Source organism: Miniopterus schreibersii, assembly GCF_964146895.1.
Source record: "Miniopterus schreibersii genome assembly, chromosome: 1".
NCBI classification, from domain to species: Eukaryota; Metazoa; Chordata; class Mammalia; order Chiroptera; family Miniopteridae; genus Miniopterus; species Miniopterus schreibersii.
In genome coordinates, this window is record NC_138101.1 from 21,375,859 (window position 1) to 21,396,284 (window position 20,426).

General features: G+C 43.7%; 1 protein-coding gene and 1 long non-coding RNA gene across 4 annotated transcripts in view; one reads left to right on the forward strand and one right to left on the reverse strand.

Moving 5' to 3' along the window:
* LOC308566976 overlaps positions 1 to 14,236 on the reverse strand; it is a 179,668-nt gene extending 165,432 nt beyond the window's left edge. The window contains exon 1 of the long non-coding RNA XR_014000250.1: positions 14,169 to 14,236. This is a non-coding gene — a long non-coding RNA (uncharacterized lncRNA). The remainder of the gene's footprint in view (positions 1 to 14,168) is intronic.
* Positions 13,989 to 20,426, forward strand: part of KLF3 (KLF transcription factor 3) — a 34,607-nt gene continuing 28,169 nt past the window's right edge. The window contains exon 1 of one of the 3 annotated variants that reach the window (XM_081158029.1): positions 13,989 to 14,476. Coding sequence is in view for 1 of the 3 variants with exons in the window: in XM_081158028.1 (XP_081014154.1) it covers positions 15,435 to 15,461 (27 nt within the window). In the remaining 2 variants the exon portion in view is untranslated. Of the gene's footprint in view, positions 14,477 to 15,010; positions 15,462 to 15,510; positions 16,654 to 20,426 lie in introns of those variants that run through there. The other 2 variants (XM_081158028.1, XM_081158031.1) reach the window with 2 other exon arrangements.

Genomic DNA, 20,426 nt, shown 5'->3' on the forward strand with positions numbered 1-20,426 from the left:
ATTTATGTGAAATGGCCTGCCATGTGACAGTAGGTTCTCCATACTGTTTGCTGAATCCGAATCTGTCCGCCAGAGGAGCAGCATGACTGAATCAAGAGGCAAAACAGATAATACGAGGAGGAGTCCTTCCATAGGAGCAGTGGTGAGGCAGGCTTGCTAGTCTGGAGACAGAGGGAGAGTACAGGTGAGAATAACCTATAGCTTTATTTGAATCTAGATAATCAAAAGGAAATAATCATTGCTATATAAAATGTAGGATTTACATAATAATGATATCTTATAAATAATTATAGTTATTTATAATAATGTGTCCTTATATACGTTATGACTAATGTAATTATTGGACTATCTACAGAGAACACAAGGTACTTAATTATCAAAGATAACTCCTATCTTTAGTTTTGTTCTTAGAACCTAATGTAAAAAACAAAAACACAAAAAACCTTCCATTCACTATATTAACATCCAGAAATTGGTCAGTTCTGTTTGTGAATTAACCATAAATGTATGCCCTACACATTTCAATTTCTGAGGTTTCAACCCAGTGAAAACATTAAACACAGAATCACTAAAGCAAACCCCCTACACACTAATGTGTTCTGCCCTCAGTTTCCTCATTGTGAAGTAGGGATAACAATACTTGCCTCATGGACCGGTCACAGCATTAATTGCAATGATGCACATGAGAGTGTCTGGTGTAGTTCCTGGCACACTGCAGCCAGGAGCTGAGGGCAGAGATTTTCTTTTTGTTCAGTGACGAACCCTAAGGTCTTAGAACAGAGCTTGACACATAGTAAGTACCTAATAAATAACTGTTCAGCTCTTAAGAAATGTCCAGTCCTATACTTGGCACAATATATTTAGCAAATATTTGAGGACTGAATAAATGATTCTATTTTCCAAATACCAAATCAAGACATAATCTGGAAAAAAAAAGTTATGTAAATAGCAATGTAAGATTTTAAATATTAAATTACACTCAATGAATCACCTTAACTGAAAAAGACAAAATGCCCTGAAATTCAAGCTGGCCTTGGAAAATTCAACTTTGGTAGAGTAAGTTGCCATTTGTTTGATGTCCCTGCTCCTTGACCTAAATGCAAGCACTGTGCCACGTAGCTCTCACTCGTCTTTCCAACCTCGTCTACCCAGGTCCTCCACAAGACCCCTTTGCTGGAACCACAGTGGTCTTTGCATCACTTCCAGACACACCATCCTTCTAGGTACAGTTCAAGTCTCTCCTCCCACATGAAGCTTTTCCTGACCTTTTGAAGCCAAAGTGATACCACTCTTAATCTGGAGTACTTTTAAAAATATGCATATCACTTACTTCCTTATACTATTACTTATCTTTGTGTGAAGATACCTGTCTGGTTTCCATTTTAGATTGAAAGTTCTCTAAGGACAGGGACTTTTTTTTTTCTTTTATGTTTCATCCTCATATGAGGATATGTTCATTGATTTTAGAGAGAGAGGGAAGGAGAAAGAGAGAAAAACATCAGCAATCAGTTGCCTCCCATACACACCCAGTCCAAGGAAAGAACCCTTAACCTAGGTATGTGCCTTGTTTGGGAACCCAACCCACAACCTTTTTTGTGTATGGGATGACGCTCCAACCAACCCAGCCACCTGGCCAGGGCTAAGGACAGGGACTTTCAAAGTTACTTAAGTCTATCCTTATCTAAGTAGGGGGTCCAGCAAATATTATATATTTTTAATTAAATCCTTGGAAAATAGCATAGTAAGCATTAACACCCAACCCCAGCCCCGACAGTACAAAGAGCCAAAGAAGGTACTGGCCAATCTGAGTCTCTTTAACAACTTAGGCACAAGTCCTACCAAGAGTGGGAAATGGAGAATTGTAATTAACATACTTTGCAGTGTGATGTGGCATCCAAAAGTATAGCACCACCATTAACATCAGCCTAATAAACATAGATCACACCCTACTTTCTATTTTTTATTTTTTTAATTTATTTTTATTGTTGAAAGTCTTACAAATGTCCCCCTTTTTCCCTCATTAATCTCCTCCACCCTGAACCACGCCCCCAAAGGCCCTTCACCACACTATTGTCTGTGTCCATGGGTTATGCATATATACATCTAAGTTCTTAGGTTATTCTCCCCACCCCACCTTCCCTCTGAGATTCGCCAGTGTGTTCCATGCTTCTATGTCTCTGGATCTATTTTGTTCATCAGTTTATTTTGTTCATTAGACTCCACATGTGAGTAAGATCATGTTATACTTGTCTTTCTCTGACTGGCTTATTTCACTTAGCATAATACTCTCCAGGTACCACCATGCTGTCTCAAAGAGTAAGGGATCCTTCTTCTTTACAGCTACATAGTATTCCATGATGTAAATGTCCAAGAAGATGTTTGATATGATTTCAGTCTTCTTGAACTTGTAGACTTGTTTTGTGTCCTAACATGTGGTCTATCTTTGAGAATATCCCATGTGCACTTGAGGAGAATGTATGTTGTGCCGTTTTGGGGTGAAATGTTCTGTAAATGCCAATTAAACCCATCAGATCTAGTGTGTCATTTAGAGTCACTGTTTCCTTGTTGATTTTTTTTTTTTTTGGTATGGAAGATTTATCCAGTAAAGTTAGTAGGATGTTAAAGTCCCCTACTATGACTGTATTGCTGTCAATCTCTCCTTTAAAGTCCTCCAGAAGTTAGTTAGTTAGTTAGTTAGTTAGTTAGTTAGTTAGTTAGTTTTTCCAGCCTGTGTGAGTCTTTTGTTCTGGGGTGGGTCTCTTATAGACAGCATATAGTTGGGTCATGTTTTCTTATCCATTCAGCTACCCTATGTTTTGGGTTTTTTTTGACAGTTTGTTTTTTTTTTAAATATATCTTTATTGATTTCAGAGAGAGGAAAGGAGAGGGAGAGAGAGAGAGATAGAAACATCAATGATGAGAGTCATTGATCGAGCCCGCAACCCGGGCATGTGCCCTGACCGGGAGTCGAACCCCGATTGCCTGGATCCTAGGTCGACACTCAACCGCTGAGCCACGCCCGGCCGGGCTACCCTATGTTTTGATTGGAGCATTTAATCCATTTATATTTAAGGCTATTATTGATAGGTACTTATGTATTGCCATTTTCTTTCTTTATGCCTATGTTTCTCTTTCTCTCTATTTCAACTTCTTATTACAGCAGTCCCTTTAACATTTCTTGCAATGCTGTTTTGGTGGTGATAAATTCCTTTAGTCTTTTTTTGTCTGGTAAGCTATTTCACCATCTATTTTGAATGATAGCCTTGATGGATAGAATATTCTTGGTTTCAGATCCTTACTTTTCATTACCTTCAACACTTCATGCCATTTCCTTCTGGCCTGTAGAGTTTCTGATGAGAAATCAGATGATAGCCTTATAGAAGCTCCTTTGTAGGTAACAGATTGCCTTTCTCTTGCTGCCTTTAAGATTCTCTCTTTGACTTGAATTTTGGCATTTTAATTATGATGTGTCTGGGCGTGGGCCTCTTTGGTTCTTCTTGCTTGGGACTCTCTATGCCTCCTGAACTTGTGTGACTTTTTCCTTGACCAGGCCAGGGAAGCTTTCTGCCATTATTTCTTCAAACAGGTTCTCTAGCCCTTGCTTACTTTTGACCTCTTCTGGCATTTCTATGATGTGAATATTGTTACATTTCATGTTGTCCCACAGCTCCCTTAAACTGTCCTGTTTTTTAATTGTATTTTCTTTTGGTTCTCTGATTGAGTGATTTTTTTCTACTCTGTCTTCTAATTCACTTACCTGACTCTCAGCTTCCTCTAATCTGCTGATTATTCATTCCAATGTATTTTTTATTTCTACTATGTCATTCTTAGTTTCCTTCATAGTTTCCATATCTTTTATCATGCTGTTGAGCACCCTTACAATCAGTATTCTGAACTCTATATCTGATAGATTGCTTATCTCCATTTCATTTAGCTCTTCTTCTGGAGAATTATTTTGTTATTTCACTTGGGGCTTGTTTATGTGTCTCCCCATTTTGGCTGTCTGTTTGGATTTGTTCCTATTTATTATGTAGATCTGCTAGGACTCTTAGTCTTTTGGATGGTCTCTGGTGCAGGCCAATGTCAGATGCTGTTTGTTACTGGCCTTTAGTACCCTGGTTTGAAGCTTTCCCCACTCCACATCTTGTGGTTCCCTCTGCTGGGGTTGGGTGCATTTGGAAAGGACCAAGACGCCCACCAAGGTCTGCTTTTCCAAGTCCTGGGTCCAGAAGCAAATCAGTCAAAGACTCAAAGCACCCAAAGTCTGATGGGTTATTCAGTCTCTTAATAAGCCTCAGGCTGTAGAAACTCCACAGGGTGGGTGAGAGGTTTTCGATGGGTGGGGCAATTGCTTCCACCTCAGGGAAAAGCTGCTTGAACTGTAAATGTCTGCACAAGAAAGATGTCCTCTGCCATATGGGGGAATGACTCAGCACAGGAATCCAGATAGCTGTCCTTTGAGTTACATCCCCCAAGCCAGCACCAGTGGATTCTCCCCATACAACTCTAGTCTGGAGCCCACAGAACTTTGTGTATTGGCCCTTTAAGAGGGTGCCTGCATTTCCAGCCATCTCTCCCTGGAAGACAGGAACCCCGCTGCTTTTCACAGCCAGATGATATGTGGGCACTTTTCTCAGTTCTGGTGCTCTGGGCTGGGGAGCCCAGCTTGGGGTTTAGGCTCCAGAGTTCTCAGTGGGAAGCCCCCACAGCTGAGATATGCCTCCACAGAATTTCAGCTGCTGCCTGTGGGAGCCCAGCCAGCCCTCTCGCCTCCACACTTCCTATCAGTCTCTATGTGGTCTCCACTTCTCCTCCTTGATTATGAGGGTGCTCTTCAGCTAGTCTTCAGTTGATTACTCAGGATGGTTTTTCTATATTTTAGTTGTAATTTCAGTTTGGTCCTGGGAGAGTGTCAGTGTGGCTTCCACTCAGTCTGCCACTATTTGGAATCTCTCTCATGCCCTATTTTAATAATGCCTATTTGATTAATCCTGGGAGCTTACTTTCAATAATTCTTACTATTCTTTATTCTGGCTGTTTTTTGATCCAGTAGCCATTTATCTCAACCATATCAGCAGCAAGATGCGGAAATATATTTGATCTCCACCTCCTTGGGCCTTGGCAAACAGCTGAGTGTGTTTATGCAATCGTAGGTTTTAAAAAAAAAAAACAATACTGTACATAATTAATTACTTTTTTAATTGTCGGTGATTTTTCTGATTCCCTTGATATGAACTATGAGCCAGTGTAAGGAAAAGTCCTTTCTCTTGTTTTAATGCAAAACCTTTAGGAAAAATAAGTGTGATATTCCTCAAGTTGCTTTCAATAAGGATAAAGGTAATTAGAGAGGGAGGGTTCTAACTTCACACATAAGCGTGGATGTCCCCATCTTTGACTATTTTAGTAAGAATTCCTCATTTAATCCCCAGTCTAGCTTTTTATTTTTATATATGTAAGAGGACATTTTGAATGGAAACTTTAATTATAATATTTTAAATACAATATTTAATTATACTATTTCCCTTGGGAAATTAGGCTCTAATAACACTATTTTGAGTAAAGCTTATACAGGGTGTCCCCCAAAAATGTATACACACTTTGAATAATTATTAATTCCAATGGGTTAAATCTGAAAAGAAAGAAACATCAATTGAGCTATCAGCTGGTAAAGGAGAGGAACTTCCACTTTTTAGACCTACACGAATTAGTAAGAGAAATGAGTTTAGGATTCTGCTTCTTTTGAATTTCATTTTTCCTATCTTCAGCACAGAAAAGGAAACTAATTAGATGAATGAATATGTTCAATGCATTTTGAAAGTGTTTCCCACCTTCTTTTAGAAAATAAATTTTCTCTCCTGTGAAGATACTGTGACTACTAGGCAGAATTACGTATTCAGCGGTATAATGGTTTCTTTTATTATGGTGTTCCAAAGTTTTAAAAAATATTTCTCATAAACCTGCAAAACTTAAGAGGTAAAAAATCTCTTAAACTTAAAGAGATTCCATAGTGCTTAATAACCAGTAGATTCATTTGCAACAATAATGAACAAAATTGAACTGTAAGCCGAAATAGTTCATATAGAATTATTGACGGGTTAAAATATTCTTTAAAATTTAATAAACTAAAGATTATACTGATGTGAGCATAAACAGTATACACTGTAGATTTTGTTCCTATCATAACAGAGAAATGTTAGACAGGCAAAAATCACCAAAAAAGTCCTGTACATAGACCAAAGTTTCCCACATTTTCTTTTACCAGCTCCTGGAAATACAGTGTCTTTAAGAAAAGGGAAGGGGCAATCCTGGCTGGGTAGCTCAGTTAGTTAGAGCGCCTACCCAATAGGCCACGGTTGTGGGTTCAGTCCCCAGTCAGGGCACATACAAGAATCAACCTCTCTCACTCTCTCACTCTCTCTTCCCCTTTCCTTGCCTTCTTCTCTCTCTCTAAAAATCAATAAATAGAAAAGAAAGAAAGAAAAAGAAAGGGGAGGTGGGGGCAAACATTGGAATATATACGGAGACATAATTTGGAAGTATTTACAATAGAAGAAAGCATAAGTCATTGCATAAAATACTGACTATGCGGCACGCCTCCTTTGGTGTGAGAACACATAAAAAATAGAAATTTAAAATCAACCAACTGAGGGAAGAAAAACATGGCTAAAAAAACTGGTAGCTGAGTGGGGGTGGGGATGGGGTGGAGATGGGGTGGGGGCCAGAGTCAGGGAGACAAACAGGATGCTGGGAGGTGAGAAATAAGGGTGGGGAGTAGTGGGCAATCTCAAGAGGAACTAACAAGGTCTGTTGCTTATAGTAACCCAGAAAACTTTAAGAACAATAACAGACAAACAAATGTAGCTTAGAAAGAAACGTGAGAGAAGCTGGAACCCCACTAGCTGAGACGTTGGGTCCCGCCTGTATTAGTGGTGCTTTCAGGAGGCAGAAGGTAATCTCCCAGTATAGTCGTGTCCAGTACAAGTGCTGACGTTTCTGTTTCCCATCAAATCAACAGATCCTGGCAAAAGATCATGGGGAGAGGGTGAGTGGACCTTGTGCTCCAGGAAGTATATTTCTATCTCTTGAGAAATAGGAACTTCGGCTCTAGTCAGTCCAGTTTGCTGTTGTTTTTTTATTGTGTTGTGTGTGTTTTTTAACCTTTCTCCCCTTGAAGTGGTTTTTAAAGTAAAGCAAATATATATTATTTTGAGGGAGAATTCCAGTTCCAAGAACCCGCACAGGTCCAGCTACTAAAGCAGCAGTTGGGAAGCCAAAGAGTCAGTGTAGAAGGATGTTCCCCCTTCCCCCCCCACCTCCCAGAGCCCCGCCCATCCCCCCCCTTCAAACCTCACAAGCAGAGAACTAAGCCTCTAAGTCCAGGGTGCTTTCAAAAAGGGCCACCTTGCAAAATTGTGCTTGAGGTCCCCTATTTAATTATACACAATGTGTACATTTCTTTCTTAGCTGTTTTTTAAAAGCAAGCTTCCTTCTTATTACAAAAGTAATACAAAACAGAAGCATATTGAAAGGCAAAGAAAAAATATCACCTTCGCTCCTCTCTTTGATACCATTACTGTGATTTTAATATTGTCTGCTGTTAGCAAATCTTTTCCAAAGACAAGAGTGATAAAGAACTCTGTACTGTTCATGTGATCCAACCATATGCTTTTTTATTTTCTATGACATATTAGCAAAAATTCTAAAGCGTTTGTGAGTGTGGACTGGCTTGACAGGTTGGGGAGCTAAGGACTGAAAGATTGAAGTTCTCTTCTCAGGCAAGGACCAGGGAAACCTATGGAACTGCGCTTTGACACGGAGGGAGGCTCTTCAAACTTCAGGGTTTGGGTTGCAGGCATGAGACACACTTGGAATGAGCAGAAAAGGGAAGGGGGCAAGGCCACTTCCCTAGGGCCTAAGTCACACACTATCTCTTTGCTGGCTCAGTCACTGAGAGGGAGTAGGTGAAGCATGGAAGTGCGTGTGTGTGTGCGTGTGTGTGTGTGTGTGTGTGTGTGTGTACAGAGTGAGAGCTGGTCTATGTATGTATACATCTATATATGTCTTTACATGTACCACAGTTACCTCCTCCTGTACTGTACTGCTGAAACTTTACATTAGAATGATAATGAATGTCATTTCATATGCTGCCATGCAACTTACTTGTTCAGAAACCTTCCATGGTTTCCCAACGTCTGCTGAAAAAATTTGCAACGCATCAGCAACTCCACAGCACAGCCTCAGCCGACCTTTCCTTCCTCACCTCACACCACTCCTGAAAAGTTCATGCCCCCGCCAGGCCCTTTGTTCCGTGCTCTTTCCAGACCCCAAGATGTGGTATAGAGCTCCCTCTCCCTCTAAGAGTGAAGTTCTAGCACTGATATCACCTCCTCCATGAAGATTTTGGGGTATTTCCTGACCCGATGTGATTTCTTTTACAAGACAGTAAGCTCCTTGAAGACCAGGACCAAGCTGCACAAGAATACCCATAGTTTTTGAATGACTCAACTTACCTTTTTAATCCCTTTAACTCCTATATCATGGTCCTTTTCTAAATTTTACTCATTATATTCTGCATTGTGCAATTAATTAAGCAATTATAATATAGTATATATTGTCTCAAATTCTTTGAATACAAGGATCATATAATACATATTTCTTGCACTCCTACACCTACCCCAGACCTATGGTAAATGTTTAATCAATACTTACTGAACTAACTTAAATCCAGGATTTAAGTGCCAATAATATTTCCATAACACAGAGGAGAGGGCTGGAATAATAAAGAGTCAGCCTCATTCTAAAACAAACTGAAAAATGGGAAGTAGTTCATCTTACTTTGTGGGTTTCCCATTCTCTACTCTGCCTCCCAGCAGAGGAGAAATCTAGGTCATCCTTAACTTAAAAATAAGTTGCATTCTACATCTTTATGTGTATAGGTCATTGATTTAAAAATTACAATTCATTTCCCTTTGAAATAATATTATAAATAATGTTTAAGATCCCTGAGAAGTCTCCAAAAGCTAATCTGAACTCTCAATAAAGCAGAAATAGTATATTTGCAATAAAAAGTAGAAAACAAAACAACTGACATATTTTCTTAGTGAAGTAACCAATAAACCACCAAATACAAGTGATTATTTTTACCTTGAATAATCATGATTCAAGCAGATTTAACTATAGAAAAAGGAGGGTAGGTCTAATGATTCTCTCCTGGTTGCTATCATTCACCTTTTTCTTGGAGACTTTCTCTCATGAAATGGAGATGTGGCCTGAGGGCTTAGATCTCATTCTTGATCCCAAGTCTGGCCATGGTTCTGAGTAATTTCAGGATCCACACGGAAACACGTCCAATGCTCTAAGTCCTTCTTTTCCTTCATCTCCTTGTCTTCAAGGATCTTCTCCACGCCCCTCTAGTTTCACACTCCCATAGGCACACCCTGAACCATGCTATCCTCAGGACTTCATCACCTTTAAAGGTTAAACTCACATGTCCCCACTCTCTAACTGCTCACCTCCTAAACTTCCAGGTCATTTACTACATTATATATTCCCAACATGCCAGCTCTTCTACCTATTTGAAATGTCCAGTTCACTGTTCCTGGCTAGATCTCTAGAGTTTCCTATTTCCATTCTTCAACTCAAATTCCAAGATCCAACATTTCAACTATTTTTGTGCTACTGTCCTTAAACTGCACTGTTCTGTCAGACATAATCCAGGACAATTACAATTGTTCATCTGCACTAGAAATGCTAAGAACTCCTCATGGGTGGGGGAGGTGGGGAGGTGATCATACAACCAGTTTGACCTTTATTATAACTCTTGGTCACCTAACTCAGCCTTAATATTACCTGGCAATCCTAAACTGGATGGATGGATAGATGGGTGGATGATGGATGGATGGAGAGAGAGGCTCAATGCCCTCGAACTTCTCCTTGGCCAGCTCGAGAAAGAAGTGGCCCACACCCTCCATGGCCACACTATCATGGAGTAAATAGAAGCCCAGAGAGTGGTAGGTGTAGGAGCCCCTCAGCTGTAGGCTAACCAGGCAGTTGACAGTGGCTTCCACCTTAAAGGAATAATTCTGATGAATTTGGGAGCTCACGGTTGCTCAGCAATAACGAGTTAAGCTCAAAAATGGTGCTGGCTGGTCTTGGAGGCTGAGGATGGCTGAGATGGCTCTGAAGGTGGTGACTGGGAAAGAGGTTGGAAGGTGGTCGGAGGCTGGAAGAAGGCAGGTCCCTGGGTCTGTTCTGCCTAAACACTGTTGAAGTGAGACAGATCTGGGGGACCACTGGGGGTGCTGCATGAGGAGGGATATTTCAGATTGGGTGCTCAAGGAAGTCATCCCTGAAGAGGTAATAGTTCAGCTGAAAACTAATGAAAAAAGAGCTACCCATATGAAAATTTGAAACCTTGCTTTCCTCTCGTGGTTGCAAGACGGCTGCTGGTGTGGCTCAGTTGGTTGGGTGTCGTCCGGTGCCCTGAAAGGTTGTTGGTTCAATTCCCAGTCAGGGCACATGCTCGGGTTTCTGACTCTATCTCCGGTAGGCAGCGTGCAGAAAGCAGCTGATCGATTGATGTTTCCTCTCACATTGATATTTCCCTCTCTCTTTCTCTCTCTCTCCCCCTTCCTCTCTATCTAAAAATCAATAAAAAAAAATCTTAAAAAAAAAAAAAAAAAAAAAAAGATGGCTGCCATAGCTTCAAGCCTCACATCCTAACATTACTTCTAAAGCAGGTCTGGGGGTTTACCCTTGCTAAGAGTTTCCTTCTATCAGGAAGAAAAACATTTCCCATAAGTCCCAGCACACCTCCCTTCGTGTCCCCCTGGCCAGAACTAGGTCACATATCTACTTCCCACCCAGTCACGGCAGAGACTGGGATTGCAGTGATTGGCTGGCGACAGTGATGCTGGGGCCCGCAAGGGGCACCGTGCCTTCCTTGAGCATGTGCTGCCCCAAACCTACACCAGACTGGCCTCCTGTCCTCAAAGAACAGGAATAAAGCAGTTACAAGGACCAAGCTTGAGATATTTCATTTATCCAGGATTTACTGAACACCTATGCATGTGTCAGGTACTGTGCTAGTGTCAGGGATCAAAAGACCTCGGTACCACTTTCACCATAGCATTCTACCCCTTAAAAACATTCAGCAAGGGGAACTCCTTCTTCTTTTCTTCACCGATTCAAGAGTACAGTTCATGGTCACTTGCTACCCTGAAGCCTCTCCTCTTTTTAGCTGTGAATGACTTCTTCTCAATTCATAGCTCATATTTATTTATTTTACAAATATTCGTTAAACATCTAGGCCATGGGAATACAATTTTGCTAAAAAGACAAGGCCCATGTCCTCACAGAGTATCTATTTCAGTGTCATAAGAGAGTTATAGCCAATTGCAAGAAAGAATAAAAAATATTACGAGTGTTGAGGCATGGGAGCTATCAGAGCACCAAGGAAAGCCTCTACTCTTCCGAAGGTGGGGTGAGGGATGGAAGTGAGAGAAGATACATTTTGTTAAAAATGTCATTTAAGACAATATTCGAAGGAAGACTATTTAAAGGGAAATGGGCGTGGAGGCCAGGAGTTGGGGGAGAAGGTAAGGAGTCTCCCCGCCTAGAAAAACGAGCACGTGCAAAGGGAGGAGTTGGTAAAAGGAAAGGAAAGCCCGGTGTTGCTGAAGAAGAGTGGGAGGGGAGAGAGCAGGGGGAGATGGGCCTGTGACGACAGGTGGCGGCGGCCAGGTCAGCACAGTGGTAACCTCTTGGGCTTTATCTGGAGGAAAGTCATTAAAGGGATCGACGTTTTTAGGTTTGTATTCTGGAAAAGGCATCCTTATTCCTTTGCTCCCTCTCCCACGCTTCAGCCACAGTACAAACAGGATGACCGACAAGACACTGTGGCAATAGGCTGGACCAGGATAGTAGCCAAGGAGTGGGTAGTGGTTGTGGAGGCCCAGGCTTAGGTGAATGACAGGGCAGTGACTGGCTGGGAGGGGAGGAGTCAAGGATCACAGTTCTGGTTTGGGCACCTGGGGGATGGATGGCGGTGTCCTTCCCGGGATGGATTCTTTTTTGTACAAGTTTGAGCTGCCTCCCACAGGGCACTGCACATAATGTGTTCATTAATTAACCCTTTTGATGACCTTTCTCCTTCCTCCCCCATCATGTCAAAGCCAGTCCCACTTTTCTCAGATAGACCTATTTCACACTTCTCCTTTGGGCCCACGCCCACATGAACAATGTAAAAAACATGATTTTTGCGCTTTGGGCTTTCATCACTTTGTACCTTGAGCGAAGCCTCTATTTTTTGAGCCCCTACCATGAGCCAGGCACCAAAATACAAAACAATTCCATCGGTCATCACTAATAAAGTTTTTCAGCTAATACAAATCTAAGGCAACCAATCAGACATTTCATGATGTCAGTGATCAGTAAATCGCAATTAGTAATTGACACAAATTCAACTTTTCTTTCTTGCATTTGTCTTTTACTCATTAAAAAAAATCCTCATCTCTTTACACTTTAGAGATTAATCTTGTGAGACAGCCTGATGGCACATGGACCAGTGTCAGCTCTGGGTGTTGTCCATGTGGTCTTTTACGTGCATTTTTTACAATATGTAATTTTACTACTTGAGGTTCCCAGTACTAATTTTATATTACTGTATCGCGAAATGATGAGGCTCGGAGTATACTCTATCTCCACGTTTTAAGTGGAACCGTGCCTGGATGAAGCATCAAAGTGAGAATGGGGAGCTTAAAGGGCCTTTAAAACATCTTGAAGCAATAACAAGCCATTGACTGAAGCAGGGGCGTTTTTAAACATTACACAGGACTAAAACAATTGAACCAATTTGTCCTTTGTTCTTTTTTATTGCATTCTTTATTACATTAATACTGTTTAAAAAGAAACTCCAAAAGCACTGAACTCGGGTACCACCATACAAAGTCCTCCGAGGGGCCTGGCTCGGCGGAGCGCGCGCGGCGCCCGGCGGCTCCAGCGCTGCGCAGGCCGCGAGCACGCTCGCGCTCGGGGCCGGGAGGCGACGGGAAGCGCAAGGCTGCGGGGCAGGGCCCTCCGCCGGCCCGAGTTCCCCCTCCCGGAGGGCGGCTCCGGACCAAAGTTTGCCAAGTTTTCAGACAGGCCCTGCTGAGCAAATGCCGCTGCTACCGGTCGCCTTTTCTCTCCAGTGCCAGGCCAGGCCCGTGGGAAGTTCGCTTCGGGGGTCTCCGGGCCTTCAGAGAAAAGTCCTGGGAGGCGGGGTGCGCCACCCGGGCCCTCCCTCTGTGGGGTGGGCGACGAGGGGGACCCGGCGCCCCGGGCACAAAGAAAGAGCGCGCTAACAGAATGCGGAATGACCTTGGAAACTCGAGGACCACTTTAGGGTTTCAGTGACTCCAACCGCCCCCCTCTCCCAGCCACTCCTCTCCCGAACCCGCCCCGGTCCGCCCGCTCCTTCAACACCGGTGCCTTTTTCTGCTTTTTCTTTAAGAGACTTGTATGCACTCGGCCCAGGAGGGGCCGCGCCGGCCGCGGGGGCCCAACCCTTCCCGCCGCGCCCGGGGGCCGCCCTTCCCGCCGGTGCCGGCTGATTGATGGCCCCGGCCGGCCGGGGTCCCCCGCCTCGGCTCGCCCGCGAGCCGGGCTGTGTGTTTTGGAAGCAGCGCAGCGGGCTGCAGCCCAGTGACGCCCGGAGCGGGCAGCGCCGCCCTTCCTTCCCCCCGGGCTGGGGCGGTGGCGCGGCGGGTCCAGGGCGGGCGGGGCCCGGGCTCCGGGGCGGAGGCAGCAGGGAGGGGGCGCGGGGCCGGGCGCGCCGGACCGGGCGGGGGCCGGAGGGCGGGGGCCGCGCCGAGCACGCCCAGCCCCACGGCCGCGCCGCGCCTCGCGGGACAGGTTCGGCCGGCGGGGCGGCGCCCGGCTCCGGGGAATAATGAGTGTCTGTCAGGCCGTCCCCGGGTGACTGGGCGGGGCGGGGCGGAGGCGGCGCGGGAGGCGGGGGTGGCGGGGGAAGGGCGCAGGGCGGGGTGCGTGTTTGCGCGAGTGACTCGGTCGACCCCTCCGGCGGCTGCCTCCACCCAAGTGGGTGGGGACCCGCCCAGCCCGGGCGGCCGTGGCGGCTCCCTCTCCCCTCCCTGACCCTCCCACCCCGGGTCCCAGCCTCTACTTACCCCGCCAGCCCCGGGAGGCTCGCAGAGCGAGCGGCGCCGGCGTCATGTGACTGCCCGGAGTCGGTGCCAGGAGCCAGAGGGGAGCCAGGAGCGGAGCCGCGCGGAGCCGGGGCCCGAGCCTGAGCGCAGCGCGAGCGCCCGCCGAGCAGAGCAGCGCCCGCCGCACGCGCGCCAGTCGCCGTCCCCTGCGACCGCTGCAGCCGCCGCCTGGACTAGGGCGCTGACATTACTGCATTCGTGGGGTTCAAGGCAGCCCTGAGCCGGGCCTTTATTTCTTGTCTGCAGCGCTCAGCACAGCGCCTCGAAAAGTAAGTCCCCTCACCTTTCCTTTTCGCCCGCCTCCGGCTGCCCCCCTTTTTTGCTCGCCCGGTTTCTTTTTTTTCTTCATGGGGGTGCTCAGTGAATGGGTTGGGGGTGCAGGCGGCTATGGTCTTGGGAAAGTGCAACAGCTCCTCACAGCCAGGGGTCGGGGTGGAGAGGGAGGCTAAGGGAGAGGAAGCCCTCTGGTCCAGTGGTAGAAAGTGTGGGATTGGGGGGAGCCACCGTGAGGATCCGGGGGTGCGGGTGAGCGAGGCCAGCAGCGCCCACCGCGGCCCCGGCGAGGGCGAGGGCGGGGGCTCACCTGTGTGGTCCCCCGGCCGCCACCCGCCCGCTCGTTCGCGATTCCCTCCAAAGCCCCCCAAATCTCAGTGCACTCCGCGTGTGGCAACGTTGTTTGGAGAAAGGTAGCGCTGAGGCCGCGCTCCTGCTCCTCCCCCTCCGGGTCCCCCACCCCCCCCCTCGCTTGCCCTCCCCCTCCCCGCCCTCCGCCCGCGCACCCCGCCGCCCCCCTTCTCGCACCGGGCGCGCGGCGGCTCGCCCGCCGGAGCAAACTTGGAACAGCCTCCCGGTCCCTCTGAGAAGAAACTTGGGGCAATTGGGACTGGAGGCAGCATCCCGTTCCCGTTCCCGTTCCCGTTCCCGGAGCCCAGGAGCTGCCCGGGCATCTGGATCCCCGGGGGCTGGCCGCGTTTGGAGCGTCCTGCTCCGGGGCATGGAGAGAACCTGCCGCAGTGCCTGGAGCAAAGATTGCAGCGTGGCTGGAGGCGGCGACCGCCTTAGGCAGCTGCCTGCAGTTAGGGACCAGAGCCGGCGACCTAAGGATTGTTCCCGAGTGGCTTTCCTGGAGATGGCAGATAATACCTGGAATTGTCATAGCCACTTCTTTGGCAGATAACAGGGAGAATCTTTTTCGCTTTACATTTTACAGCAGCATAGGAGAAAAACATGCGAATGGGACTTATTTTTAATAAGGCAGGTTAAACGGAAATTGGAAATTGCTCACCTATTTGTATTTTACTAAAATAAATATTTGGCACTGAATTTTTTACTAACTCAGAATGTATTTTTTCTCTAAGATCACCAAGACACTTTAGAGATATATTGATTACATTCTCACAAGAGTCTGGTACATGGGGAAAAGAGTCTGTAATTATTTATTTAGCTTTAGTACCTGTAATTATAAGCAAAATCAAGTGAGGCATAGGGCGGTTGTTCATTATAGGTTTTTCCACAGCAATTTTGTGATGCTCTGTTTTGAGTGCTTTATGTATGAATCTGAGGGGCATTTTATTTATAAGAGAAATACATCTCGATGATAATCTGCCTAACCGGAGGGAAGACTTCAGGGAAAAAACAGTCTGATAGCATTAACCATCTCCAAAATTTTGTGACTATTTTTTAAAGAAAGAGTGGAGGAATAAGTTTCTTCTGGCTTGAAATGTGGAGTATGTTAGTTGACCTTAGGCTGTTAACAGAAACCTAAAATGAGATGTTTGATTAATTTAAACTCCCTTGAGAAACATCTCAATTTCTACATTCAGTGGAGTTTGCTGCATAACTATTAGAAGGAAGAAACCTAATGTACTATTAGTAAGTTCAATGAAGATACACTGTAAGGAACATTTGGCTTGCATGAAGGAGAATGCAAGTATAAAAATTCTAATTTGATAATAAAAAAGAAAAGTTGCTGCTTAGACCACAGAACCTTGTCAGATATAAAACACAGCAACATAGCTTTGGAGAAAGGGTGTGTTTTTTTCACTGCAAAATTTCTAAAAACCAAACCTTCTAGATGCTATAAGGACAGTGATGCCTTTTTCTTTTTATTTCTTTTTATTTATTTTTTAACCTGGAGTTGTCTACACACAGATTCTTAAATCTCTGATAATGGAAACCTAAGTTAAACAGTGCTGACAAAGAAATAATGGAAAAAGGAATATGAATGGATTTTACTACCTTAAAAATACCTAACGGAAATATTTTAGCCTATCTTACAAAAATCGATACTCTTCTACAGATTGTGTAACAATTTTGGATTAAGTGAAATGTCTGGAACAGAATCATATTCTTAAAAGGCGAATTTCTGAAGATGTGTGTACAGATGTGCAGCTGTGTGCAAATATGTTTATAATTATGCAGTTGAAAAGGACAGTGAAAATTTGAGGTGACTCTAGCTGTTCCTCAGTTTGTGTCTTAGAATTTAGTTCTGTGGCTAAGGGACGCTTAAAAATGGTCCAATTTTCAGTGGTGTGGGATAACCCAATTGTAATCTGAATTCTTAACAGCAGTGTTTTATCTTCATTTTCCCACTGATACTCTGAGGCTGAACAATAATTATTACCCTAATCCAGAATCAGATCATGGCTAGAGACCAGCCATTGGGATGGGGGATGTAGAGACAAAAGAAATTGGTAGGGAGGCTGGTGTTAATTAGGAAGGTCTCTGCTGCTTGAATATGATAAAATCCCACGTTCATGTATGATGTTTACTGTATGTGGAAGCTCCTATTTGTAAATAGGGCAGGTCCCTTGTATAAAGCTGGTGTTATTATTCACACCCATAGAACAAACACCTCCACCCCCCTGTTGTTGTCTTTAAAAACTCCAGCTGCTCATGAATATAGGGTCAGGGAGGGCCGGCTAAATGTTTCTCTGTGCTTTCTCTCCAGCACAGCCAGCAGAGCTGTTTCCTGTTCTTTGTTTCAAGGCTGGGGTTTGCGTCATACATTCCAAGTGGCATATGTGTGCTCTTTCCTGTTTCAGGCTGTTTTCTGGTAGATCAGTAGCCCAGACCAGGCCTTGGTCCCTGCCCCTAAACTCCCTGTCCCCACCCAGGGAGTTATCATGTCTCTACACACTTGCTATTGCTTAAGATGCCCGTGTTATGTCATAATGAGAAGTCAGTTAACCTTTTTACATACACCCTTTGCCTCCAGTGTGTTAGTTGGGTGAATAAAGACTTTTACCTTTTTAACTTTATTATTGCCGATTGTGATTTGAGAAATGTGTGTGCATATTGGCTAGAAGTCTGAAGGAGGCTGTTTTTGTTTGGTTGGTTGGTTTCTATTCTTGTTTTGAGGTGCGTAGGGTGTTTGTTTTGAGATAGGCATTTTGCCCTGAAGCTGTCAATTTTGGATCCGGATTACCACTTTACAGTTTAGAAGACGTCCTTATCTGAAAGATGTGGCCCATCCTTGCATTTAACAAGGGACGCTCAAGGCATCAGAAGCTTCATTGGATGGAGAATTTAGCAGTCTTGGCAGCCTGGGCTGACCTGAGTCTTGCTATGTTAAGGAAGAAATCTTTAGAAAAAGTATTAAAGCAAAGCAAGATATATTGGGGGAAAATCCCAGGTTCATGTCTTTTTAAAGACAGACACTTGAGTACTATGATAATTTTTTTAAGGACAAAGATTTGACTGTCTTCTACATCTGATTTCCAAACTATTCTAAGAATAAAAAGGTCAAAGAAAAGGAGAACTGGAAATAAAAATTCATTTAATAGCAGTTCAGAAAATTTTAATCTTATATTTTGAAAACGGGAATACTCTTACTGTTTTACAATAACTTTTATAACCCCATTTTATTTATTTATTTATTCGTTTGTTTATTTGGTATATCCTGTCAGTTGTAGGTTAATAAATTTCTGTGTTAACTATTTTAAACCTACTTTAACAAATTATTTTTCTCTTGGCTCTCCAGATACTAAGTTTTAAAGAAATGGTTGGAAAAGAAAACTTGGCAAGTTTCTTTTTTGAAGTTTTTACTTTTGGATTTTCTTTAAAATCTAAAAGAATTATTACCATGTTCTTTAATGGAATTAATTGAAAGAGTTGCTGAGGCAGCAAGTCAGGCCCTATCCTTCCAAAAACTGATGATAATAGTATTTTGGTTTTAATGTCTTGTTCCACCACATTTTTCCCTTACGGATAAATATACAAGATGATATTAAGAAAACTACTAGGATCAAATAGTAGACTACTGATGACCTTCCTTGAAAAAAGATGGGAGTTTTGGAAAGTTTCAATAAGATTTTTTTCCTTCTTTGGAAGAAGTAAGTGAACTTGAAATACTAGCTGACTTGTAGGACAAGAGACCTTTAAACTAAAATTCATAAGTAACCCAAATTGAAGCAAGTTTTTTGTTTTATTTTAGTTCCAAAGTTAACAACAATCCAAATAGGTTTGGTAGAATGAGTTTTTTTATTTGGCTTACCCCAAATCATTCTTCCTTCTCATTTGTGGGGGGAGAGAGGTGGTTAATAGAGATGATTAGGATCTAATATATTCTATCAGAAAAAAATTCTGCAAGCTTCTTAATGCTAAGCGAAACAATAGGGGGAAATGATAACAGTCTGAAAGTTACTATAATTATTTAAAAAAGGGGGGGGGCAATAGTTCTATCTCTTGACCATGTAAGTTGTCATTCCTAATTCAATTCCATTTTATCTCCACTGCCCCTTTAGATATTTGCCATCCTAATATTCCAAGTCAACATTTTTGCTGTAAAATGAACAGCATTCTTAGGTGGTATTTCTTACTCTTTGTTTTCACACTCAGTTGTGTTTAAGGAAAAATAAATAAATATAAACAACCTCAACCTTTGAATACTAGGAATTACATTATTCTAGAAACTGGGTTTCTTTCTAAAGTGCTTCATTTATCATTGGTTCTAGCTTTAAAAAAAAAAAAAATCCCTAGTGTCATAAAATAATTACCTGCTTTGTTAATATGTAATACTCTAGTCAGAATTCATCTTGGAGTGAGGTGGAAGGAAAGGATTATGATGGTTTTTAGCATTCTCATTTTCCAGCTGAATCTATCCCTTTCTTAGACCCAGTTTTTCATCTGAAGCAGAGCTAGAGACAGGAAACCAGACAGCAGTCTACCCTGATAGGGGAGAGCATTGTCCAAAGGAGGTAGCCTTGCTTCCCCCTACCCCCACCCCCAAAACCCCGCCTCCTTCCTTGAAATTTAGCAATAATAAAAGAGACACAATGCTAGAGGCACAGTTTCTAAGCCAGAACTAGGACTGTTTTCTCCCAAATTAAAAAAAAAAAAAATCCTCTAAACTGGCTGTGGGCTTTTTCTGGAATGCCACCATAGTTCAACGGAACATTTTTAAAAATTATCAGTATATTTTGTATTCCTCTGTCAGTGTTTAATAGTAAAGTTCTTTCTCTAGCAAAACAGGTTCCTGGAGCTTTTTGAAACTCACTCCATTGTGTTGGTAGGCCAGATACATTATTTTCCCCATCTATTAGGGGAGACAGAATGTAGCAAGTTAAGTGACCCTTCAGCCCTTGCATTCCTTGTAACCCTGGGTCTGGCTCTTACCCTGATTTCCATGAAGGGGGTGTTTCCTGCGGCAACTCCCTTCCAGGAGGACCCTGAAGAGCCCACATTAGTTTGGGACATGCTAGAGATGGTTACCAATCTCTGGCAGGCTTGAGGATCTCCAGGGATGGCCTGGAGCTAGTCTCAACCTAGATCAGTGGAGTGTGGCCAAATCCAGACAGACACGATCAAGTGGACATGGAGGTCAGTGCATCTACCCTGGAGAGCGACCTGTGAATCAGGTGTGGGTTTTTTCTCCTTTGGCCTATATGCTCTTCTTTCTACTAACTACTGTTCTTTGAGTCTAATCACTGAAATCACTCCTTTATCTGTTCCTGCACTTTACACCTGACACCTTCCAAAGCACTGCTCCCCGAAACTACTTTCATTAGTCAGTTCAAGTTCCTGTTCCACTTAGTTCTCCAAACAAGGGGGTTTTTCTCTCGTGAGCCTCCAGAAGTTTTCACATTTACATTGTGTTTTAGGTTTTAGAAGATGATTTTTCAGGCTAGTTTCACTGCACACACAGCCCCCCCTCACCCCTTTGGGCAAATTCTGTGTGTGTGGAACCTGGTAGAAGGTCATTCTGAGGCCCTTGTCCTT